Raw genomic sequence first — 26713 nt, forward strand, 5'->3', positions numbered from 1 at the left:
CTGTACTGAATATCCGCTGCGGATGCTGTCGAGTGCTCGGGTGGCTTGTGCAAGCTCAGTATTCTTGTACAGTTGTTCACTCTGTGTGCTTAAGCTGCAAAGAACTAAGCTATCCCAGAAAGCGCAGATTTGGCTGGCAGATAAGCAGTGCTGAGGCTGTTGTTATTTTCATGAAGGGCCATGAAACCCAGACAAGTGCAAGGCAGCCTGTACCAGTACAGGCTCCAGCTTGGCTCAACAGGAAGATCTGATCCTGTATTTCTGTACATGTACAGAGTATTACTTGCCCGTGTAAAGCTAAAGATGGGCTCCTGTCTTCTGGCTGACTCGCATGAGAAATCTGTAATATTTCGGGGAGAGACAAGTTTCCTCTCAGTCATCTGCATTTCACTCTTGTCAGGTAATCCAAACAATAATGGAAATGAGCATTTTGGTTTATGTAAATAAAAACAAAAAGTTTGTGATAATTTATGGTATTTATTTAAATGACATGCAAATTACTTTGTGAAACTTGGGGGGAAAGCAGCACAACTGAAACAGCACAATTGTTTCCAAGAACATTCATTTCAAATCCACATACAGTATTTCATTCATGCTTAATTATTTCCCCAATGCTAGTCTAAGCATTACTAGTTTCCTTTGTCTTTTTGCTTTTGCATGCAGTGTGATTAGCAAAACTGCTTGTGCTCTACCAACTCCTGCACATATGGGGTTTAGCCTCATTGTTCAAGGGGTGGAGCAACAAGCAATATGAACACTCATGCTGCCAAATTTGGCACACGTGAGCCCTCCAAAGTATACAGATATCACCCGTTTCATTTAAATCCCTGTCCATATTTTGCATTGCTACCATAATGGCAACTCCATTGTCTGGGTTTATTATTTGAAGCAGCTTTTCTCCCATTGTTTGTGCACTGTAATCCTTGAGGTTTCTGTAGTCATCGTGAGCAGCTTACTTGAAAGAAATCACTTAGCTCTCACGGATCACTCTCTCTGAACCTGCTGGCAAAGGAACAGGCCATGACTAAAGCATGAGACCTGTGATCTTTCTGAAGAAAATCTCTTCAGTAGAGTTTATAATTTGTTGCTTTCATGGGGCTCTGTTCTCAGGGTTGGGACTCAGTGTTATCTTTCATCCCCCATGGATTTTTCTATGAGGCATGATGGGAATGTAGGCTGAAAAAAGAGTAATAATGCTGGCTGTGGATGTGTACCCTAACAACATTTTACACGTTTCAAATACTGGCAAAGGGAGACATCTACTGTTTGACAGAAATTAAGGACAGTTGTTTATTCTAATTGCAGCAGAATCTTAGCCTTTTATTCTTCCCTGGTATAGAGATTGGCATGTCCTGCTGTGCATCTTTTCAACAGACTTTTAAGAACTTAATGCTTGTCTACTTAGGGCAGAAGAAAAGATCCCCTGGAACTTAAATAGAGAAGGGGCTGCCCAGTTCTTTCCTTTTCTAGCGTTCAGTCATCTGCTTGGTCAGTGCCCTCTACTGCAGTGGCACTTGTCTCGTGATTGTGTATATGCATGCTGTTGTAGGTAAAGCCACTTGGTACTAGCTGCTCTTTATAAATTATGCCAGTTACTGGTTTTGAATGCACATTGTTACTCCTGAGACAATCGTTCATGGCATTTTTAAGGCACTGGTTCCCAAATAGAGGTCTGCAGAAAGCTAGCAAAGGGCGTCTTTGCAAACTCCAGTTCTTTTTGTTTCCAAAATCTAGATCATGTTATAGGACAACTAAATATGGTATAAACACTGCCCTGCTCTTCTTTTAGCTTAGCAATAGCAATTTAGATCACCCTGTTGTAGCCACATAGGCATTATGTGATCCTAAATTGTGACACCCTTGTGACTGCAAGTGAAGCAGAGAGGTGGCCCTGGAGGCAGTATTAAAATATAACACACGAAACTGTGTAAATCTGAAAATCCCTTTGTAACACATTTGGGTACTTGCAGTGACTTCTGGAAGCTTTGAATCTGGTCCATGATTGTAGAAAGTGATTCAAATTCACCTTTCCATCTTCTTGCCTCCAACTTTCCACATGAGAAGAAAATCAGTGATGCAATCTGTGCAAGCTGGCCTCCTCCCTTCCACCCTACTACCTAGCTAACTGTGAGCTCCTTTCTTGCTTGCCACGTTATCAGAACTCAGACCCAGGAAGGCTGGAGAGAATTGGTCTGTGTTCCCAGAAGAACAGGAAACTTTGTCTAACAGCTTTGTAAAAATTGGGCTTTCATTCAGCACCCATGAAGTCAGGACCCTTGACGCTGATGGGACTTAAGTCAGCTACTTTGTGCTTCCTCTTTGTGTCTCCAAAGTACTGTGTGTTTGGGGCCAGAATTATACGTAGCTGAACATTTACTATTCTCAGACTCCACAAGCACCAGGTTATGGTACAGGTTTCTCACACCACTGAATAGTATCAGCATGGAAATGTATCACTGTGGTTATTCCAGACACCTTCAAATGTCATCCTTCCATCCTTGATACTGGAATGCTTTGTTCCTTACCTGAATTTACCATACACATATTGGATCTGATTTTGAACTTCGTCTACTTTATGTATGCGCTTTAATTACAGGTTGGAAGAAAGCTCAGATGCACTTTTCTTAGATATATTCTGTAACAGAGTAACGGATGGAGGAAGTAGTTGTAGGAGATAGTCTCTTTTTTAGCTCTGCTCTGGAAACCTTGCAGGTATTTTGTGTAGCTATTTTTTAACCAGGATTTTATTTCATTTCAGTGTTCATACATGATATAAAATATAAACATGTAAGCTGATTTCAGGACACTGACTTTTACTTTCACATTTGCTGTAGCTTTTTCTGAAAAGGTCACAAAATGGCTACACTGCACTAGTAACCACAATTACTGAATTAGGCTGCTGAGGAAGTAGAAAACCAGCATAAATGACTACTGTAATAAGAGTCTAAAAGAGCAGAAGAGAGGTATACCATTTGCAGTTCAGGATATGCCTTAAATATCTTTAACAGCTCGCTTGGATAGTGCTAGCTAGCAATGTGAGCATTATTCCAAAGCACCAGCCTATATTTCTGGATCATCTTTCAAGACTGAGATGATATAAGACAATTAATAGTGTTTTGTGACCTTCTGCACCAGTAGTCCATCTTATTGGCATTGAAACTGATTTTGTCCAACTTATCATTTTATTACCTGAGAGTTTGCGGGGAGACCAAAGCAGCACCTTTTACAGCAGTGGTGGAATGATTTAGTTCAGTCACACTGTTCTTCAAATTCAAACTGTTTCTTACAAGCTGATGAGGCAAACCTCTTAGCTTAATGTCACATAAGGTACATTGAAAGGCTGTGAAGAGACAGATGTTCTATATCTTCACTTCATATGCAAAAACCTGTTATATCCTTTATTTGCATTCAATTAGAAGTCAGACCCTGATGAATATCTAATGTAGGAAATGGGGAAAAGATTTGCCATTGAACATATGCTTTGCTTGTAGTGGATCTCTGTAACCTGCTATTGTGTCTTACTGTAGAAATTTGGTCATTTTTACTATATTATTTACACCTGCAGGCACAGAGGTGAAGAGTGTTAATAGATGAAAATTGGAGTTAGGTTCCTGATTTTAGAAATGTTGCCTTTTCTCATAGTACAGAGCTCTGGAGAAAGCACCATTCCTTTTAAACAGCCATTCTGCAGTTGCAAAACTCCCCTTACTAAGTGGCTCTGTTTAAGGATTTAAATGCTATAGCATTACTTTTATATTCATTTTCTCTTTTGATAAAGGTTGTGCCTTGTTTGATCTTGTGAGGCTCACCATTTTCTTGGTAATCTGGAGTATGATATCAGGAACTCAGAAGTTCTAAAACTGTATTGTCATCGAGAAGGGAAGGTTCAAATTACAAATGCAATATGAAGCAGCAGTGGCAGACTCTTTGAGAACAGATGCTGTTATTCCGTGACCCTGTAAGAGCATCCCATACTGGGTTTTATAGTATCCAGGGAGAGATGTAGGTTGTGTAGAGCCCTAGATGTTAGACAGGGATAAGCAAAGCAGCTTTTCTTCACTGCAGCATAGGGTTTCCCAGACTTCTGGGGGAACTGATAAAAGTCTCTTACCTTCCTAAACTTGGATATGATTAGAAACCTGCTTTGTTACATCTCCCAGCCCCTTTCATCTCTGTGGACCACTCCCATCGCATGTTCTGGGGAACACATGACATTTGTTCCTTTTTCCTCTTTTCTTCTTGCCTTGATGTAACACTGTAAACTAAACCATCCTCATCCATATCCAAGTTAACACACTGACACAAAAGGAAAATCTCAAGAGTATTGTTAGGTGCTTTGCAAACTTAGGCAAATGGATCTGTCTTACTTGCACATGCCTCAAGTTTTGAATGTTGTTTTCCCTGCCATTGTGATAGTAAGACATTTAAAGATTTTAAGGAAAAAAGGAGGGAAAAAAAAAAGTGCAACTAGATGAGACGATGAAACTAAGTCTGTCGCATTGAGTCGCATAATCCTTGTGTTTTGTCCGGGAATCTCTGGCACAGAAGAAAATTTAGAGAAACAGCTTTTTTCTGTCCAGCAAGATTAAGTGCCTTGTCTTAAAAAAATCCATCATAGTTTCCTGTGAAGGTAATGGGTATTTCAGAAAATTGCATCAGGTATTTCTGGGCAGTTCCTCCAGACGGAGCCTGCTCCTGATAGGCATTTTCTCAAGACCCCATAAGGAGAAGCCAGAGTGAATCATTCTGTTGGTAGCAACAGCCCATCTCCAGCTGAAATCGTTCCTGGAGCCCCTTGGCCTGTCTCCTAGTATGTCAAAAGCTGTGAAAATATGCAGTAAACCCAGCACGCTGAGGCTGTGCTGAACTGGCTTGTTGTTATTTTGGGTTCTGTGGTATGTTAGGGAAGGACTTGACAGAAATATGCCGAGTGGCTCACCAGACCGGAATGCCATTGCTGTAGTTGATTTCTCATGCTTGCTTTTGATGGATGACTTGAGGATTTTGGGGAGTGAAAGGGAATTTTTTTTTCTCTTGATTTTTTAAAAGTATAGAGTTCCTAGTAACCGCAAGAGGAAAAATATGTAAAACATCCTGATAAAGGAAATTAAATAGTGAATCAATACTGATAAAAGGGACAAAGAGAACTATGATACAGGAATAGCAATAACATGTAGTACTTTTAAGAGCCCAGCATACTGCAGTGAATACAGTGAGATTATTGGCAGGATCTGATTTGCAGCAGAACCACCTTGAACTGCTCTCCTAGAATTTAAAAAGCACATAAACGTTTGTCTCAGGTACTATTTATTTAAGAGTGGGTGTTGAAATGTGCATAAATACACACCAGAATTACAGTGACAGATCCAGCCAGAATACACAATCCTGTAGAAGAGAATACAGCCAGCAGAGCTGTCCCTTCTTGTGCTTAGGATGACTTTTTCTCAGCCTGCAAGCGTGCAGCTGAACCCCTGTGATGGCAAGGTGTGGGCAGCCACCAGATGGAGCCCGCTGGGTAGCAAATGTGGTCAGGAGAAAATCTAGATGTCTAGCAAGACCAAGAACAGGACTTCTGGTCTGTTACTTAGCCCAAACTCACAGAATGTTTGGTGGAACGCATGGTGTGCTGATTCATGTGTATCGGTTCACGCTCCCCAGGGAGAATACAGGCGAGCCATCAGGTGCTGGCTGATAACCATGCACAGAGTCAAATCTTATTCCATCTGACTGCAATAACCAGATTCCCATTGACTTCAACAGAGTCAATTTTCTCTGAGTGTAGTATGATTTACAGCAGCATGTATACCCTTAAAGGATACACTCTGCACTGTTATCTCACACTTTCATTTTAGTAACTTCTACCATAGAAAAAATTAGATCTAATGAATACCTGCTGATGTAGCCCTAATAACCTGTGTTTATTTTTAATGGGAGTAGTCAAGTAACGATTCAGTTTGGGATAGACTGAAAAAATTCCTTCCTCTGATAGTTGGCAGACTTCATTGCTTTTAATTTTGCTCCTTGGAAAGCTGCTTACAGCTGGTATGTGGGGTGTTACTTTTTAAAATGTACATGGCATTTTGGTTCTTTGCTCATTTTAGGAATTACATTTGCTTTTTACATCCAAATCATAAAAATCAAGAGCACCAGTAGACCTGTAACATTTTGAGTTGTTACACAGAGAGTTATTTTATGGGATCATATAAAGCATGAGGAGGTTAAGAAGTCCCCAGTGCAGCCACAGGAAAGGGACAAAAATTGTGAGTTATATTCTTCCTCCTTTTTCTCATCCTGCTTTTTCATCTTCTCAACAAGGAATGAGGGGAGATGGTTTACCTCAAATCAGAAGTGAAATCATAATAAAGGCTTAGTTGACAAAACCAAACACCTCTGTTAATAATCTGTTCTTGGGAAATGGCAGCATTTTTAACATTAGGCAGTAACTTTTCAAAGATTGTACTGGTGTTAAAAAACTGTGGTATTTCAGGAGCCATATGTGACGCAGCTGTTTAACGCTGCTTCGGTGCATAGCTTGTTTTATTACATATGGTGCTGTATCAGGCTAGCATGCTGCACCTTACTGAGCTGATGACTGAAATAAACCTGGATGAAAAGTATGCAAAAATACTCTCAGATGATATTCTCAGATTAGGGCGAGGGATGTCTTAATAGCATTCTGTGGCAGGCAGTCCCTTTCTTCCTCCTCCCGTAGTAGCTCAGCTGGGACCGGGAGGTGTGTTCTTCCAGAACAAGGTACCTGCAAACGCTGTCACGGTTGTAACATCCTTCACAAAGGCCGCGTCCGCGCACAGAGCAGCAGATGCTCCCCGGGGCGTGCTGTGCTGTTCCACGGTGAGCACCACAAAGCTCCAGGAGAGCGGTTACACCGCGCCGGACCTCGGGCCTGGGCCGGGCGGGGAGCGAATCCCGCGGCTCGGGGCGCACCGCCCGCCTCGGGGGGCCTGGGCCGGGTTCGCTCTCGGTGCCGCCGCGGGGGCAGGCGGGAGGAGGCGGCGGCACACCGATTGCCTAACGCCGCTCCGGGCTACGCGCTTTTCCGACGGAGCAAGCGCGGGAGCTGCTGTAGAGGCCGGGTGGAGCGGAAGGAGCTGGGCCCGCTCCCCGAGGCCTGCCGCCGCCCCGCTCCCAGGGTGCCCCGGCCCAGGCCAGGTGAGGGCGGGCGGGCGCGGGGCGGCCCACAATGCCGGACGGGGGCCGCGGGCCCCGGGGCGGGCAGGGCAGGAGGCCGGGTTGCGCGGGAGTCGCGCCGCCGGGCTGCGCTCCTCCCCCGGCGCCGCAGCTGTTTCCAGCCTGGCCTCCGTGAGCCGGGCGCTGCCGGCAGAGGTAGGCGGCCAGGAGGCGGGAGAAGGCGGGAGGGAAGGGCCGCGGCCGGGCTGTGCAACGGCTCTGCCCGAGGGGGCCGGGAGCCGCGGCGGCTCTTGCCCCTGGCCCGGGGGTGAGCTCCCACCCCATCCCGGTGTCGGCGGGGCTGGGAGGATTCCAGAAGAGGCCGGGGAGCGGGCCCGGGGGACCGCGGCCCACAGCCGGGCGGGTGCCGGGGCCGCCCCGGGAGGGTGGGGAGGGGCGCGGGGCCGCCCCTGCATTTGTTGTTCGGATACGGCCTTGAAAACCCTCGGATGGGATCGAGCGCTGCTTTAGCTCCCGATTCCTTTTCTCCCCGAGTTACGTTGCGGCTGCGTCATCGTCTTAGCAATAGTACACCTGAAATTGGCGTTGTAGGAAAATAAATTTAAAAATCTGAAGTGTAATTAGATTTCAGCTGTTTGAAAGAGTTTATAATTACATTTTATGCTCAGCCTATTTTAGTCATAAAGATTTTAACAAATTTTAAAACGTTCAGAACATGATTAATTTTAATGAGCTGAAGTTTATGTTTTTGTAGTGAGTCAGGGAAGGCATCTTTAATTTTCAAGCTTAGTTCAGATTTTGAAGATGCCACCACAGTGTGCTGTGCCGAGTATCTCTACAGGGGAACAGCTCTGCTCTTTGTGTGTTTTCCAAGTGTCAGCTCTTTTTTCTTAACTGAAAGTCTGATCATTTTGGCTTCAGTGCCGGCTAGCTGATGCAAGTGACCTGTAACTCTTTCAAATACTGCTTTCAAAACAGAGAAGCTGGCTAGGAAATGAAAAAAAGTCCACCCTTAATTTATAAATTAAAAAGACATCAAGTAGGTCTAAAAACATTTTAAGGGCTGAATGACTTTCAGCCAGTCTTTCACAGACACTTAGTAACGGTCCAGTCCAGGTAAGCGGGGTGTCCTAAGCGCCTAGACAGGTTAGACGCCAAATTTCCTTCAATCTCAGTGGAAGGTTATCATTCCCATGGAACATTTACCTGCATTTTCAAGCATCTGAGAGCCTTGTACAATCAGCCTCTTGGTTCCTAGAAGTAGTTTGTTTATATGAGTAAATTTGTTGCCTCTTTTGTTAAATAAACCAATTAAGTGCTTTGATAAATACACAGAAGAAGAAAATAAGCAACATTCTTAAGGTCGCAGTTCTTACAAAACAGTATTAAAATGCCCTTTTATGCATTTCAATTGAATTTAGATTGTCTAGCAAATAGATGAGTTTCTTACCATCTTCTAATATAATCGAAACTCAAACAAAAATGAGCATTTGATTTGTATAGTCAGCAACATGATTATATTATTATAATAAATATTTGTAGATGTAGTGAATCCTTGTGGTTGAGAGAGAGGAGTACCAAATACAGAGATAACGAGTGGCAATCAGCACTTTTTAATATTTACACCAATAAGTAGGAATGAACCCTATCTTAGGAAAATAACTGAAAATTACAAATGCAGAGCAGGGTTAAAACTGGTATATTTAAATGAAGTTTTACTGGCTGCTGATGCCAATCGTGATTTAAATCAAGCCACCTGCTTAGCAGATTTCAAATATTAGGCTGGGCTGTAAGGGTAGGATTTTCAGAAAGCGATGATTTAGGAGCACAAATGCTACCCAAGCCAACGGTATGCGGATGGACCAGTGATGAGACTGTCTTCCTTTGCAGATAGGAATATCTTGATTCCCTGCACATCCATCAGCTGTTATTGAAATAGTTAATGGACTTCTGGCCTGTTTGATCATCAAGTCAGATCTTTGTGCATGCTGTTGTTTGTGAAGTTGTGTTCTTTAGTCTGCCTCGGTTGCTGAGTACTTTGCATTTGTTTTTGCTCTAGTGCTGATCTCATATTTATTATTAAAAGTTGCAGCACTGACAGAGCTGTTACTGTACAATTGAGACAGAAGAAATTGTCCTGGGTATCTCTGCCTGAAGTATTTCCTATTGTCTTGAAGTTTCGAAGATCTACACAATTCATGTGTTTCCTTTCTAGCAGTGGTATTCTTTCTAGCAGATTCTCACCCCACATTCTTGCTTATGACCGGATGGTGTCCACTGAGATAAAGTTAGTGCCTGGTAAGAGGACTTGGACCTATGTCGTCATTGCTTGGTACATTTGGAATTTGTCCTGTAGGTGACTTTTGTTCTACGTACATGCACATGATTGAGACGTTTACTAAAGAGTACACTCCGTTAACTCAATAGGAGGTTGTGAGGAGCAGTGAGGACAGCTCAGCGGTGGGCCAGGCTGTGTACTGGTTAGAATATCTCGTGTGGACATTTGAGGGTGTGTTCATTTACCTGTAAGCGGGACAGTGAACCCAGGGGATAAAATAGCTTTTGCCTGTCTAAAGTCATCATTCTGTGAAGCGGGAAGTGGGATAATGAAGTGGGAACGTTAAATAGGAAAGAGCTGAAATGAGGCTCACACCATAGATCTGGGGACCCTCTCTGGTTGTTTGCATTAATAGGACTTCCAGTGAGTTGGGTACAATGTGATCCTTCTGTTAATTCTTTCTATGGCATTTCTCTTCTTGAAAAGTAATAAACTAGTTCTGAGAGGAATGTACTTTTACTAAACCCAGTTGGTTGTAGGCTCAAAGATGAGATACAAACACATGACGTTGTTCTCTTTGGATAGGTAGAGCAGGATCACTGCTCGCTTTGCTCCCCAGTCCCTGGGGTGAGAGAGAGAGAGAAGAAGAGAGCCTAACATCTCAGTTGAGTATTTGGGGAGACCTGAAAGAGGAATGCAGCCCCTGAAGTGCAATAGAACAAAAAAGGAAGGTCTGTTATACAGCAAAGCTTCATTTCTCAGCAACTTCAGTTTCCAAATCTCTTGGTGTTTCTTTTTTGTTCTTGAAGTGCTGAATATTCTCAATGCCACGTGAAGTCAGTAGGAGCTGTGGAAGCTCAGCAATTCCAAAAGCCAGACCCCATTTTCTGGATGTCATTGGCGTTTCTATCCTTCCATTAGTGCAAATCCAGTATTTTACATTCCTCGTGTTTCTTAACATCTGGGTGGATTCCATAGAGAATAACTTGTTGCTAGCATCAAACTGCGTGTTTGTTTACTGGTCAGTTACACAATCAACATTTATAAATATTTTTGACTGTCTTCTGGTTCTGCCTCTGAGACATAAAACTTACAGGTCCTTTTAATCCGGAGTGGGATGCTTGATCCTTCGTAGTTCACTGGCATTTTCAAATACCCTTATCTTCCTATTCTGCCTGCCCAATGGTTCTGATCATTAGGTTGATGTCAGCCACAACTTCTTGCAGTTGGGTTTCTGCAGACCTTACAAGTCTGTGAGGTGTTAGAGTTGCAGCTGCAGAGCTTTATAAGCCTTTTGTTTGATTTCCTCAGCCTAAAGCTAGCTGACTGTCTAACCTTTTTTTTTTTTTTTGGGGGGGGGAGAGGGGGAAGTGCTGGTTTGGTGGGGTTTTGGTGGGGTTTGATTTCTTTTGTGGGGTTTTTTTGTGGCTGCTTATTCTAGTGGCAGGTTAAACTTTTCTGGAGTCTCTGTGCTGCAACTTGCTAATGTACTGTTAAAATACCCTTCTTTCATGGCATGTAGTGTATGGTTAGAAAATACATGCTCACTGAAAATTGCCTGATTGGGCACCTTGATTTTTCATCAGAACCTGAAATTGTCAAAGAAATTCATAATGGTGTGACTTAGTAAAAGATCTCTGGAACATTGGTCCACTCATCTGTGCCTTTGTGCTGAATACAAGAATCTCTGGGATTACTTTATGTGTGTGTGTTGTAATACGTTGTTTATATTTTAATGGCTCCCACAAGTGCTCTATATGTACAGTTTAAAAAAAAAATTGTATGTGCTGTGCATCAGCTACTGTATTCAATAAAGTTCAGTACAGGACTTAAAATATAGTGAATATGCTCAGAGATCATAGAAGTACTTGTAAGAGTTGAAAGAAAATGAGCGCTCCTTGTAATGTCTTTGAGAATTGTGAGTGTGACACTCAGGTTTGGAATTAAGCAGGAACAGCTCTGCTGTGCCATGGACTTTCTTCAATCAAGCCAAAAAAACCCCAAATAAGTGTTAATTTTGCGAGTGGAAATTCCCTTTGGGGAAGTTGTAAGGGGAGTAAAGCAGTAAAATAATTTACTATGGAAAAAATACTTAGACTTGCTTGAGTTCCAGTATGGTTCTGCTTGACCTTAAGATTAATACGTTATTGCGAATTTGTGTGTTAGCCACACTTTGCATGCCACCAGATAGCACTGAGATTCCTGTTTTCATTATGGTCTGGGTTTTTTTCACTCTTAAACCAATTACACTTTGAATCTAGTCATGAAAGAGTTTTTTATTTATTCAGAGAAAGCGCAGGGTATCTGATCAGCTTTGCACTGCCTGAGATGCCGTGTCACCATAAGGAAACTTCCTAGCATTGGCAGCGTGGTGGATGGAGTAATGCGGGTGGCTTTCTGTGGGCAGCCAGCTTCTACGCACTGCAGGAACCCAGTGTTTCAGGTTTCTTTACTAACAAAACATCCTTGCACATGTATTAGATTGGTTTAGGAAATTGTGGAAGTCAGTTTGCTTGGCGAGAGCTGTGTCGTGTTGTCAACTCTCCAACTTGTGTTGTCCTGTCCGTGCCGCAGAGCCTTCATGCTGAAGAGCTTTGTATCAGACATTTGCTGGATTTAGACCAAAGAGAAGCAGCAAATTCATTTCAGCACTCAGGCAGTTGGGTTAGTTTGAGGTCGTGCTAAGGAGGTGCAGGACAAGCACAAATCAGTTCCCATCTCACTGAGGGGATGAACGGAATCTGCAGCGCTTCTCGGTGCTGGTGCGAATGTTACTCTCGGTGGCAATCTGCTCACCTTTTGTCAAGAAGGTAAAACCAAATATTTAATCTTCTCATTTTCCAGCATTATCAGGCTTGGCAGTGTGAGCTGTACCAGTTGTATATTTGGGGTTTTTTTTCCCTACTGCTCTAGGACAAACAGAGCAGCCATTTGTTTATTACTTTGAGCTTGAATCAGATTGAATAATACATAACTCTGGAAGCTGAGTGTGTCACTCTGCAGTCACTAAACAGCACGCGCTGCCATTCTGATAGACTGCTGTGTCATAAGCCTGCCAAAAACCCAAAAGCAACGGTGGTAAAATGAAGAACTTTGATGTTTTCCTTAGACTGGCATGAAGATGAATGAAGTAGTGAGAGAAGCGCAACTATTTGATGAATTTCCTACTGTGCCTGTCTGCAGCTATGGAGTGTATGCGGTCCCTTCCCAAAACCCAGATTTTTGTTTAGTGTCAGCAGTGCTTGGATACTACAGTGGCACAGATGATTTGAAGTCAGCTGTTTCAGTGTAAAAGAAAGCTTTCACTTTTGCAGTAGATAATTTGTAATATGAAAAATTGTGTGATACAACTCCACTTTTACTTTACACTGAAGAAAAACTTGAAGACAAATTGGCTTGGGCTGGGAAAGTATTGCACATGCATTGGGATAAAAAGTGTTCTAGAGACTGGAAAACCGAACACTTATCTGTTTGATAGTGCTAACATTACATGTACAACAGTAAATCTGTGCCTTCTGTGTATATGTGATTATATTTTTAATCATATTGAATACTTTTTTGTTTTTCCCTGTAAGCCCTTTCCTCAACTAGCGTGCAGAATGGAAGGTATTTGCTTAATGAGCAAGCTTTGTCTTACCGTTCAGTGCTAAGTCCTCGGGCCTTACTTACTGAACACTCCTCCAACTCTGCTATGGGGATGGAGTTTTTTCCTGTGATCTCACTGGTCTGAATCAGCGTCTTTCATTAGTATTGAACCTATTTTCGCAACATGAGATGAGGATATTTTTAGTATCTCTGTTCTCCTGTCATTAAAATAGTTGTTAAAGTCAAAAGTATCCACTTGCTTTGCCTAACTGAAAGCCAAAGATTGACTGAACTCAAGCAGAATTGCATTTGAATTCAGTTGTTATTTTGAGGGGTCAGCATTTTTGCAAATATCTCTGAGATTGCAGGATGAGTGCCTGGAAAACTTAGAACCTAGTAACCGTTTCTAAAAAGTTTGATTCAAGTGACTGGCTAACAGCAAGCAAACATTAGGTGCAAAATAAGGGGTAAAATCTTTTTCTTTAGGTAGAATCTTCCCTTTTTTAAAGCAGAGAAGCTGTACTGTCTTTCCATGCAGCCTCTTCCTTGCTCACTACACTTGCTGGCACCTGCAACTCTGAGGCACATGTTTGCTTCTGTTATGCCTCCTGATTTACCTGCTGTGGCAAGGCAAGCAACCTGGGGAAGAGAGTATTTCATATGCATAAATGCTGAAAAGGTGCCCTGTATTAGTTTTGTGTTTTTAACTAGGTCACGTTCATGTGCCTTTTCTCAGGGTTGCATTCGGTGCGATAGCATGGCTTCCCATGCCTGCAGGATTGGGGGCTGGAATCTTCACCCAGGCATGTCCTGCTGCCCTTTCTGTCGGCGGTGGCTGCGGCAGCAGCAGTGGGTAGCCACGCTCTCCGTGGGCCTCTGCGGACAGGAGTGGGCTTAGATAGGCAGCAGCAGAAAGTGAAGGAGGTGGAAAAGGTTTGGTCCCAGAGGGATCGTTCTGGGGGCAGGTATCAGTCCCATGCTGGGGACTTGTCATGGCACGTGAGGGGGCTCAGGTCCCATCTCTGCCTCCTCGTACAAATGAGAGTCATCTTGTGCCTGCTCTGAGTCCCGCCCGCTGTACGCATACACCCCTGTGTTTCTGATGCCTTGTCTCCAGAGTCCCCATTTACTCCCAGTCCTAGGTCTCTCCTCTGACTCCTGAAATCTGTTCCCTTCCTCAGGCTCTTCTCACTCGCTATAAACAGCCTCCTGCCTTCAGAAATCAGCATGGAAATGTTTAAGTATGTAACAAAATGGGGAGAAAAACTGAAATGTGAAAACAAACAACTGATTTGTGGCAAGAATTAGGACAAGGAGAAAATACCTGGCAGATTTGTCAATTCGAGGCTCTGCTTTGTCTTTTTCACAGAGCTGAACACGTGTGGCAACTGCTCAAGGCAAAGGCAATGTACTGTAGAGTTTGAAACTTCCTTAAGTCTTTCATTGCTGATACTTGTGTCCTTCTTTGGTCTTCAGAATCTGTCATAAAACAAGATTTTTTTCTCGTCTACCGTGTGGTTTCATTTGCAGCTTCAGTAACTTTTAGCTGTTGGCAAATAGGTTTGATTTTCTCAGAAATAAAAGAGAAAGTAAGTTTATTGTTTCCTGTATTGTATGTACCTCTGTCCTTTTGGTCTCACGGAATCCTGAACTCTGCTTCTTTTCTAAAAGGTGTTCGGCAGCAAGATTTAGTCCCTGTTGCAGCGATCAAAAAAAACCCTTAAAATATCTTTTCCAGGATCTTAACTTGCCAAGATGCCCATCAGTGTCGATGATGTGATGCAACTGTTCTGCCACCTCTCTCAGGAGAAGGGGATGAAAGCTGCTCTCAAACACTCTGGTCGAGGAGCACTGCTGGCAGGTGCAACAGCACTTATTGGGGGTCTGGTGGGAGGTCCACCTGGAATCGCTGTAGGTAAGTGTGTTCTACTTCAGGAACAGTAAGCGTGGTTAACTCCTTGAGTGAAGAAACTAGTAAGTCTGTGTAGTAGGTACGGGTTGAAGGACAGGGGCGTGCAGCATTGAGATTTCATGTAGCTGGGCTTTAACAAGATGCCACTTTATATGTCAGTTTTTTAGAAACGAGGTGTTCCATCAGGGAGGCACGTGTCAGCGTTTCCTTCTAGGATGATAGTGACTTCGCTGACTTGGCTCCTGTGCTGCACACAGGAAGGCGTCCAGAGGTCTGAGGCTGCGATAGTGGCGCCTTTGGAACCCTTTGAACAACCGTTTAACAAATTGTTTGCTTTTGGTGGGTAGAGCCCTGTTTCCCATCTGCTGAGGTACACCAGTGTCCGAGGCGTGGGACAAAACGGAGAGCAAACTAACAGGCTCTGAGCTCGATAGTGCAGGCTCTGCTCCAGGACTGCGGAGGGGGAGGGTGAAGAGCAGAGGGATGAGGCAAGGGCAAAGGAGCACAAGAGGCAATGGGAGCATTTGGGGGGGTGTTGGTACCTGGTGGCACAGAAAAAAGAAAATCAGGGTGTAAAGCGAGGGTCAGTAAGTATTCTTAGTCAGCCTTAGCAAGGGACAGGATCACCTTCCTAATGATCTTATGAAAAATGATGTTTATTTCTGTATTTTAAAAGTACCTGCTATCCACTTCTTGGTGAACTTGGTTTTTTTCTCTGGAATTTGTTATTCCCTGTTGCTTTGCTTTTATTCCATGTATGGCAAATTACAGGAAGGCCAGAGTCTTCTGGCCAGTAAAGAGTTGTCTCTCCTCTGTACCTCCTGAATTAAGAGTGAATTGCAGTATGCCTGCGTGAGGGTTAGCAAGGCTGAGTTACAAAGAATAACTAAAAAATATGTGAGGAGCGATAACAGAAAATGCAAAATGAAGCTGTGTATTTACTCCTGTTACAAGTACAGAGCTTAATTGATAGCCAGAAGTAATATTTTGACAAACGTATGGCTGAAGTTATCAAGAACAAAGTGAAATTAAGCTTTTGTAAGAAATTTGTAAGCTGTAAATCAGAAGTAAAAGTAAAAATGTACGTGGCCCCGTCCTTGAGTGAGACGATGAGAAACACTGAAGTTATTCTTGGATGTGTTTCCTCATTTTGTTTAAGTGTTTGTGTAAGCTTTCATAATGTCTCCCAGTCAAGCTCCATGTTCTTCAGCCACTGATGAGGGACCTGGAAAAAGTATACCTATTACTGCATACCAAAAGTATACAATAATAAGTATATATAATAAGTACTAAGTATACCAAAAGCCGTGTCCCGATCACAGTGCAACTAAATCAGAAGACCCTCCTTCAACTATTAAATTGCAAAGGTAAATGACCCTGGGTCTTCAGTGGGTTTTAGGACAGTTACAGGGACATTTGCAATTAAGTGCATTTTCATTTACACAAACAGCCTGGATAGGTGGGGCACTGGATAGCAGGGATTGTCCTTATTGCTGCCTTGCACCAAGAATTAGAGGATGAATTGCCTTCCATCTGCAGTGGTCACTGGAGAAGCTTGCAGCGTATCACGCTTTCTAAGGACTACTTGCTCTGAGAGGAATGGATTGTGGATGTGTTGCTTGGGGGGAAAAAGCGTGGTCATGTAACAAATCTTGTCTCAATAGACGAGGAGCTTACACATCAATACTTCTCGTGGCTTTTGCATTAAGTGCCCCTAAATCAGATATTGATGTTCTCATAAAAGTTCCTTGAAGATGAATTCAGCCATCGTAGGCTCTCAAGTATTTCTGTGGTACCATGGGAAAAATTGCCAACTGAGTAAAATGTGCAAATTAAGAAATTTTGGTCTAATGAAAAACTGCATCTCTGTGAGTGCATAAATGACTTTTTAGGAGCAGTCGCTGAGGGTGGGAATTTTGGAGGCAGAGTTGGTTCTGACACCCCCCCATTGTGAGGGTTCTACCTTCCTTCCACCAGGATGTCTGTTTCTCTGGGCAGTGGCGTTGGTCATTTGAATTTATGTTGAAAAGCACTGCGTTGCAAGTTAGACTGGTAACTGAAAGAGAACAACCGTGTAGGAGTGTAAGGCTGGTTTCTCAGCAGCAGCAGCCACAATCTCGTCAGCTGTAGAGGATCCCTTTGCTGTTATCTTGGTGACCTGGAACCACCCTGCACACCAGACCGTTTCTTGGCCAGCTTGGGTGGGTGGTACGGGTGGGGTGCTGGTGGTAGGTGAAAGCATGACCCTGTCTAATCCCGAAGCATGACTGTGTCTAACCCCATGAAGCGGGTGGGATTGGTCTCTGAGAGCACTTTCTGAGGGGTGGACTTTGTGGGAGTAAGAGGCTGCAATGTGCAGCCCTGCAGAAGCAGAAAGCTTGGATCGATTGTTCTGGGAATCTCTAGTAAGAGATCATGTGTGACTGGCACTGGTAAGGCAATTGTCGGTCAGGCGTTTTCCTTAGGCATGGTTTTATTTAGTAGTGGAGCTTATCCTAAAGAGACCAGTGCCCTAAGGACTCTTATTTTGTTTCTGATTTCTAGCTTGGAGCTATTAGCTTTGATTGTATAAAGAGTTCCTTTGTGATTGCTGTGGATGTAAGAAGCTTTAAAAATCCTTCTTGGTGCTTTGAATGTCAGGTATAAACCTAGTTAAAGTAGACACATACGCAACTCTGCGCTGATTGCTAATAAAGGTGGGAACGTTGTTGCTGAAGGCTGAGGATAGAATTTCAGACTTTAACATTAACTGGTAAAGAGTAACATTTCTCTCTCTTTTCTAGGAGGAGCATTTGGTGGACTGCTTGGTGCCTGGTTGACTAGTGGACAGTTCAGGCCGGTCCCTCAGATTTTATTGGAATTGCCTCCTGCTGAGCAGCAGAAACTCTATGATGAAGCCATTGTTATTCTCAGGCGCTTAGACTGGACTGATATTGCTCAGCTGACTGCTCTTGTAATGGGAAATGCTAGTCTCCAGCAGAAGTTGACAGCAGTGCTGATAAATTACTTCTCCAAAGAGCTAAGAGCAGAGATACAGTATGGAGAATAAACCTTTCCGGAGCAGGCATTTTACAGTGTAACGAATTGTACTCTGACAAGTGTGATTCTTCAACATAGCAATTATTAATTATCAGTACTAATTATGAATACAGGCAGATCTAAGAATTATTTTGGTGTTGGGATTTGTTTGGGGGGTTTTGGGTTTTTTTGTGTTTTTATAAGGATAGTATTAGATTACTGCATTATCCTGACACTGACTTGCTATGTAATTTTGAATTATTCTACACTAGGACTGAATTCAGAATCACTGAAGGGAATTATGCTTCTCTTGTACTAATGTATCACTAGTTAAAACTTTCAAAGTCATTGTGTTTTGTTTAGTAGCTTTAATCCTGTTTAAGTGCTTTAATTTTCTTCTGTGAATGATGTAGAGGTGCCAAAGTAGCTGGGGCACCTTGAAGAATTTTACGTACTGTTTCAGTCCTGCAAAAGAAAGTTATAAGAAAGTACATTATTATACTGTGAAGTCAACAATCTCAATCCTTACTTTACTCTTTGTCACATTCTGATTGTAATTCTTGAGTTATTTATTCCTTTCTGTAACAAGTGAAGCCACAGCCTAAACAAGATTTAAAGCAACAGGTAAACAAACTGCACAATTAGTAGTTCCTGCTGTCCTAGAATAGGAAAGCATGGCAAAAATAGTCTTTTAAAAAAATCCGAAATGGCTGAATCTGCCGGTTTTATACTATCCCTAGGATTAGGGTTGTCATTTCATCAATGATTTCTTTACTGAAACTGAACAGCTTGTCCTCTGTTTTCATTAAAATATTCATAAGAAACATCATAGTGGCCCGTGTTTTGCTTTAAAGTAAATGAAGTGTTTAAGAACTGGGTACTGAAATGTGAGGAAGAAGGCAGCCTTGTACTGGCCAGCCAGCAGTTGGCAGCGGTGTCGGTGCCGTGGGATGACATGACGTGCCGGCTGCAGTTAACAGTGTAAGCTCCGAATGCAGTGTTGCCAAGTATCCCAGCCAGCCAGTGGTTCACCGTTTGTTTGAAGGTACTCGTAAGACAACTTTGTGAATAGAAGAGTGTGGAGGTGTGCCTTCTTTTGTATGGAAAAACATGTGAAACTGTTCTGATAATTTCATTTTTCCCCTAAAATGAAGATTTATCTCTGTGTGTGATGCGGTTTCTAAAAGCTGAGTTTTAAATGGTGAAACTTTAAACTCAGAAGTTGCTATTGTACAGCTTACTTCTGCAGGTACAATTTGCCATTAATAAATTCAGTGTACTTTCCTGCCTGGAGTGCAGGGCAGTGATTGTTCTTCTCATCATTTGAAAACACGTTTTCAGTGACGTGAAAGACAGACTGAAGCGAATGGTAAGTGCGCACTCCTTACCCTGTCAGAGGTTCATAGTGCCAAGCCTGAAATCAGTGTTCAGTTTCGTTGACAGATTACACACACTGCAATTGGCTTTTTAAGACTTTACATTGTATATCTGTTTTAAAATACTACTTTTTATGAATGCAGTTACTTTTATTGGCAATTTTCTGGTTATTTCACAACTTGATTCACACACTGCTCACAGCAGCAGCAGATTGAATGATACAGTAGGATGCAGCCTGCCATCTTGGAATCAGCTGTTCAAACCCAGACGTGAGCGAAGTCGACATCTGATTGTAAAGCAGGCCATAGGAGAGATGTTGGTTTCAATTAATTTATAATAGTATCCAGTATTTAAACAGATCATTAGCAGATTTCAGACATCAATATCATGACTCCCATTTTACAGGTATTCATAAATTTGGGCGCAAGCATAGGTAATGAATTGACTTTAATCACTCTTATCAGTGTAATGGTCACAAATGGACCTTAGGTTATGTGAGTCACATCCTGTGCTCTCGGAGTTCTCTATGGATCAGTCTAGCTTACGTTAAACCCCACTGCTGCTGAGATCCTGAGAAGCTTTATACTCTGTGCCAGAGTAGCGTGCTCTTAGTCATTATAATAAATTTAACTTCAAAGTGGTAGCAATAGGTTTGCAGCAAGGTTTGCAGTTTGGTCTGAACACCTTTCACTGCTGGTGATAGAAGAACAACAGAATCCAGCTCAAGTGTCCGTCTCAAGTGAGTTTGGACATACAAGAATTAGGAAATGACCATTTGTGAGTGTGGAGACCTTGATATGTAACTATCGGGGGAGAATGAGCGTGACACCCCACAATGGTTTTGTTGTTTGCATTTTAGCAGTTTCTGTCAGTTCATACTGTTGAATGCTGCAGAAAGACCAAATTCCACCTTTACTGCTCTGACTACAGCCCCATGCTATACTATCAAGGTCACCACAATAGCTGGTATATAGCCTTACGTGGGGATTTGAGCAAGTTTAAAGAACTCCAGCAGATTTGATCATCTGAGGAAAAGACCAGCTGCGTGAGAATGTATTAATACCCATCTGTTGCTGTTCTTAGGTAGAGACGTGGCTGTCCACCGCTGCATTCCTCGTCCGTATTGGAGACAGCCACAGGCAGGGGCTGGCATCCTCTGCAATCCATTCCAGCTGCACAACGTCTGGGCTGAGCGTAAGGCACAGCTATCGCCTAGGAAACATGGTAACGCAGTGCCAGCAGTTTCAGGAAGCAGCTGAAAGAGTCACTATGGGGAGATGTACATATTTATATAAAGAAACCATCTGTGATGCTGGTTATTGACCTGGTTTGGTGGTAGATGTGACAGAATCAAGCTAGGTTTTCACTGGCAGATGGTGTATTTTTAGTTAAAAATTCTTTTTTTTCTCTTATGTGTTTTTTTTAAGCTGTCTGATTTTAAAATAGAAAGCAAGCATGATTGTAAAACGTTAGCAAAGAAAGGGAATATCTTTTTTTTTTAATTCAGAGATTAGTAATTGAGATGTGCCATCTAGTGGCAATTAGATTATTTCTTAAATTCAGCGTATCAAGGCTGCCTCAGTATATGGGTAACACAGTTATCTTTTTCCCATGAAAAGCAGGGTTAACTTCTTTTTTTGCTCTTAATCTGTTAAATTCCTGGCTTTAATGAATTTGTATTAGATTACAAATATGAGCCCAGCTGACAGATTAGACTAGAACTCGTATACATTCCCTGCTGAAGTTGGGGTTTTTTTTGTGATTATAATATGTGAGCTATGGCTGCACAAATATTTACTGCAGCTGCATGTCACGTTTAATTATAGTGAGAAAATACCCAATCAGGCAGAGGAGGGCAGCTTCACCCTCGTGATTATTGAAGGACAAGCGGATTTTGTGAGCTGAGCAGCAGCCAGTTTGCAAAGCCTGATTGACCACGGTTGAATTGGCAAGGCAGCAAAGAGGAACCGCTTGTTTCTTGGAGGGTTGTGTTTCTTTGTTCAGTTTTCTCACCTGTAGCAGCCCTGCCACCTTTGGAGTGGAGCTCGCCTCTCGCGTACAACCGGCCCACGTGTAACTGCTGCTCACGTGGACCCTGCAGGGCTGAGGAGTATTTGGCTGTGCAAATTCTGTCTTTTGCTGGTGACTGTCACAGCGCAGACTTCCTAAAGGTCCCGTTCCCAGTGGCATCGCGGAGGCTCCCAGGCTTGATCCACTGGAGGAGCATGAGAACTGCAACAGAAACCTTGAAGTAAGGGCAGGGAACAGTTCCCGCTGGGCTGTCAGGACTGCCATACGTGATTTGCTGCAACCTGCGCCACTGTCCTGCTGTCAGTGCGGGTGTCCCCGCCGGAGCCACCGGTGCTGTGGTCTCACCAGCACAGGGGCCCCCGGGGCCGAGAGCAGCCACGCTCTGCTCCGCTTGATGAAACGGCATCCCTCGCTGGCCGCATGGGCCTCTCTTAATTGTTGTTCTGGTGCTTCCACGCACACACATTTCCGGTCATATGTCATATATAACAATCTTAATACTTCTGTTAAAACCTATGCGGATCCACGTGGAAATTCCACTTTCCCATTTTCTCCTCGCAGTGTCGCAGCAGCTCCAGTAGTGCTCACTAGCGACATACTCAGGCTCAGGGGTTTAATCCTGCAGAGCTGCAGCAGTAGGACCTGCTGAGCTCGGTCTCCACCAGCAGTTTAGCAGCACCGGTGCAGCCAGAGGGTGTAAAAGCAATGCATTTTTTTTTTCCCCAGAGTAAAAGAAAGCTCTTATGGAGAGAGCAATAGCTTCTTAGAAAGGCTGTCATTGCTTGACCAGCTGATGTATAACTCCAGACTAATTGAATAGCAGACTTTCAGCTGGGTTGGAAAGCTTTTAAAAAACCAAAGGCCTTTGCATTGCAGTGAACTGAAGCTATTAGCCCCTAATTAAAACATGAGGTTTCATCTTTACCTTTCTAGAGATCACAGAAATCTATGTATTTTTCAGGCTGTAAGCCAGAAATCAAACATTCATCACATAATTGCAGTAAGTGTGTGCTAATACTTCTCATTAAGTGTGATTTATGAATTCCAGAAGAGCCTAAGAGGTAAATACATAAAATTATTCTGAAGTCTGCAAAAATGAAGGCATTCATTTCTTTGGATGACTGTTCAGCAGGAAGGATTTAGGCAAACATGAACATTACAGCTTTCAACATTTGGTAAAGACACTGCGTTTGAACATCTGTACCTTTGCAATTCCCTCAGAATGGCGTGGTTTCATCTAGTGTCACTGCTGATCTCCCAACAAAGACAACGCTTCAGCTGTCAGCAGGGAAAGCCGCGCGGCTTGGTGGAAAGCCCGTTCTGCCGGGCCTCGGAGGAGGCATCACCTCCTTTGGCTCTTCTGCTTGATTGCTGGGTGACCTTGAGTAACTTCCCATCTTGTTCCTGAATGCGTTCTTTGTTAAACACTTTGCAATCTATCCATAGGAAATGGTGTGTTACACAAATGTAATAGCACTATTATGCAGCTAACCACTTTCCGATCCTGCAGTCAGGACAAGAGCATCAAAGGAGGAGGAATGTAATGAATGTTAGTAGAGGTTCACAGCAATGGGGATGGAGAAACTGCTAGGTTGTGAAATACAGCTACTGTGTCGCAGGAGAATGAAAGATTTACACTGGTGTTTGACCTTAACTAATTAGACCCCACAGAGGAGTGCCTAACAGGATGCAAATGTTTTGTATTCCTTATTTCCTGCTCAGCCTCAGTGGGCAGGAGTGATTTAGGGCAAAATGAAATCTATCCTGTGCTCTGATGTGCTGCTTCGAAGTAAAGCACTCTCAGATATTCCCTTGTACATGTAATCTGAAGAGAGCATGAAAGGTTTGTTATTTCTGTATCAGTCAATAAGATATGATGAATAATCTTTGTAGTTTGGGGTCAAACCTGATCTAACAAAACCAAGGCTTTGAAGGTCTTATTTTTACCTCACCCTGCTGCAGCTCCCTGAGCTGCTCCTTGTGTAGAGATGTTAGGACAAAATAATTGGAGAATCACCCAGCTGAGTCAGAATTGGCCCCTGAACATTGAGGAGATAGGAGGGCTCCCGGTGAGAGAGATCACAGAGCTGGGGCAGGGGTGTGTGGAGCTCTGACCATACCCCCAGGCACCGACATTCGCTCCCAGCTGGAAGAGATCCGTGTCTCCTGCTGAAGCGTGTCCTGGGTGCAGAACCGTAGGTAAGCTTGTTCTTCTCATACTGTATGGATTTCCAACGTGAATTTTTGTTCTCGCCCAGCTAACTGTGCCAGTGGGTAGTTCCTCTCAATTTCTGCCCTCTCCCCGGCAGGCAGCTCTGCGTGATGCTAAGGAAGCTTTCTGCAAGAGGAAAGGAGGTCAGGGCAGCTCTGACTTCTGACTGCCGTCTGCATGTACTCAAACCTCTCTGGCTCAAAGTATCCTACTCTTTCAGGCCAAAATGAGGGGACCATCTAACTCTTCTACCTCACCCTTCCAGGTTAACTTTAAGCCCTACATAACCAGATTTTCAAATGCTAAGTTAAAGCCTTGGTCCCTTTTAGAGCAGCAAAGGATATGGAAGACACAACAGCTGAATGTAATATTGGGGCTTGGGAGAGATGGAGTGCAAGAGCAAATGCTTCAAGTTACTCAAGAAAGCAAGGGACAGGGCAAAACAGTTTCACAAATACTGTGTTAAAGCGGAAGGCTTGCTGGAGTACCGGTGGGAATCAGCTGGCTGCTCTGCGCCTGTCCGTGAGCTGAAGTTCATGCAGCAGACTCTTGACTGAACTGTTGTTTATTAATTGCTCATGCAGGATCAAAGTCAGTAATAAAAAGCTAAACAGGGTGCTGGCAAGGCAGGCTCTTGGATCTGATTTTGCTGGTTTCCATAAAAGGGGCTTGCTTGCTTTTTCCCAGCCATTCTCTCCAAGAATCTGTGCATAAAAATTTTTGTTCCATAACCACAGCAAACAGCCTCCCCTCGCCTGGCAGCCGCCCGCATACTTGAGGCTTTCTGCCGTCTCTTAAGTTTAACTCTGCAGGAGCCTGTGCTGCCACTGAGTCTAATCCTAATTTCGGGCTTTCATGTCCCCAGCCCCGGTCCCACAGGGACCGGGGCTGCTGACGATGGTGGCAGCCCGTCTCCCCTGAGAATAGGGTGAAGATTAGCCTTTGTGTTGTGCCACTGATGCTAAGTAGCAATGAGGATGGTAAGGAGCACTCTTGTAGTGGTTTACATGTTCCAAGTGCTCTGCTGATACTAATTAAGCTCAGCCTTGTGACAAAGGTGTGTATTTCTACTGTGCATAATTTAACTGTACTGTCTTGTTATGCAATAAACCAAAATCGGATGGTGTCTTGGGTAGCAATCAGGAAATCAATTGACTAACTACTGGCTCCTCACACCCCAATAACTCAGCCAGCTTCAAAGCTGCCCCACGTCTTTTGGTTAGCCTTGGCCCATCTTTGGGAACCTCAAATATTCCAAGTGTTTAACAGAGTGGCTCCTGCAGCAGCTCAGTTTCCATCTGTGCATGTGGCCTTCACCATCTCCTAACCCTGCCTGGAGGATACGGTCCCAGTGCCGCTGGCACCCCGGTGACACCCGGGCACTGCTGGGTTTAACTGGAGAGCCCTGGTTTCCATGCTGCTGGTGCCGTGTTGTACCGACTGCATCATACTGGTGTGTACTGGTCGCAAAGGAAAACGAGGTCACGCTGCGTGCATGTGCTGTGCTGACACGTCGAGGAGCAGAGTGGATGCTCTACTTTAACTGCAAGGTTTCAAAGCCTTTCTGGGCAGTGAGGCCACCTGCGCGCAGCGCTCCAGCGCCTGCCATCAGCTGCTAGTGTCGATGTGAGGCAGCAGGCGGTGGAGCAGTAGGCGTTGGTAAATGCCCCCAGAAGAAAGGTAACCCTGGTTATACGGTCACAGTGCTGGGCTCCGAGTGACCTGTTTGCTCTCAGGAAAGAGCCTGAGGTCCCTGTGGACGGGTGTTTGACGATACAAGCTCAGCGCTCGGCAGCAGGTCAGAAGGCAATGAGAAGGTTAGGGCGGATGGGGAAGGAAACCGAGGAGGAGTCAGTAAATGTCGTTATGTCATTGAATGAATCCAGGTCACAGCCACATTTGAATAGTCTGTGCAGTCTGCTCGATCCACTCTGGTTTGTCCTTTTTGAGCCAAAAAGGGCATCATGGAGCTAGGAAGGATACCGAGAAGGATAACATGATATGGGAGTGCATCTGTGTAGAGAGGTGGGCCAGTTTAAAACTGTTCAGCCTGGAAAAGACACTAGTGGGGAGAGCTTTGGTCGAGGCTGTGAACAGCTCGGAGACAAACAGGAGAACAATAGCGTGGGGTACAAGGCAGGGTGCCCCCACGGAACTGGCGGAGGTGAAGGGAAGTGCTTGTTCACGCAGTGTAAGGGTGAATTGTGAATAGTTGGCACGGGATGCTCTAGGTGCCCAATGTGTTCAGAAAATGTGTTCAGAAAGCAATTAGGCAGATTGATGGCAGCGAGGACTATTAAATGCACTGGTCCAGAATCAACCACTGTCTCGAAGTTTCTCACCATAAACTGTCAAGGGACTAAAGCAGCAGCAGTACTGCTCTACAGGTGCCTCTTACACACCAACCTCCATGATTTTGGGGTAGGTGAACTCTGGCTCCGGTTTATCAAGACTGCTTTCATATGTTATCCCAAACCCATGCAGCACACAATTTCTGCAGTGTTATGCCAATATATGTGCAAGCAAAACATGATGTATGTGCTGCCAAAGCAATCACGTTCTGAAAAGAGTGTGGGATGCTTTGCATGGTACAAAAGGGTTTTCCTGTTGGCAGGGAACCTGCCTGTTTGCCTTTGTGCCTCTTATCTCGTTCAGGAGCGGAGCCTTCCTCCCTGAACACTTTCCCATGCACAAACAAGTGATTAAGCAGAGGTAGGCAGCCTAACCTCTATCGGTCCATCGGTTGCAATCAGTTATTTCATATTCTCAAAATTGCAGTATCAGCTTAAAAATTGTCTTTATTGCTTGCAGCAAGCAGAAAATGTCTCTGCCACCAGAATCCAAATCACTAGACAGTGTTTTTAAGCAGGAAAGCTTCTTTATTCACATTCACATACAGTGAAAGTTTTATTAAGATACGGTCATGCTATTGTTCTGTTTTGCAGAAAGGAAAGTTGTTTTACAGAGAGAGACAACATGGGTCATATGCTGATTGAAAAGTTCTTCATGTTTTCTTTTGGCATGTTTAAGTGTTCTCACAGAACTAATTTAAAGTTTCTCTAAAAAAACCCCAAAAACCTCCTTCTCTCTTCCCCTACCTTACTGTTCTTGCCGACCCTGCAGCCAGCAAACGCCCAGCTCGCAGAGGTAC

General features: G+C 43.8%; 1 protein-coding gene across 4 annotated transcripts in view; it reads left to right on the forward strand.

The window, feature by feature from the left end:
* C13H19orf12 (chromosome 13 C19orf12 homolog) overlaps nucleotides 1-18766 on the forward strand; it is a 32498-nt gene extending 13732 nt beyond the window's left edge. The window contains exons 1-3 of one of the 4 annotated variants that reach the window (XM_054840551.1): nucleotides 6763-6852; nucleotides 14751-14927; nucleotides 17708-18766. In XM_054840551.1, coding sequence (XP_054696526.1) covers nucleotides 14768-14927; nucleotides 17708-17973 — 426 coding nt within the window. In that variant the 5' untranslated portion in view covers nucleotides 6763-6852; nucleotides 14751-14767 and the 3' untranslated portion in view covers nucleotides 17974-18766. Of the gene's footprint in view, nucleotides 1-6762; nucleotides 6853-6914; nucleotides 7171-7190; nucleotides 7345-14750; nucleotides 14928-17707 lie in introns of those variants that run through there. The other 3 variants (XM_054840548.1, XM_054840550.1, XM_054840549.1) reach the window with 3 other exon arrangements.
* The last annotated feature ends 7947 nt before the right edge of the window (nucleotides 18767-26713 follow it).

This window comes from Grus americana, chromosome 13, assembly GCF_028858705.1.
Source record: "Grus americana isolate bGruAme1 chromosome 13, bGruAme1.mat, whole genome shotgun sequence".
Lineage (NCBI taxonomy): Eukaryota > Metazoa > Chordata > Aves > Gruiformes > Gruidae > Grus > Grus americana.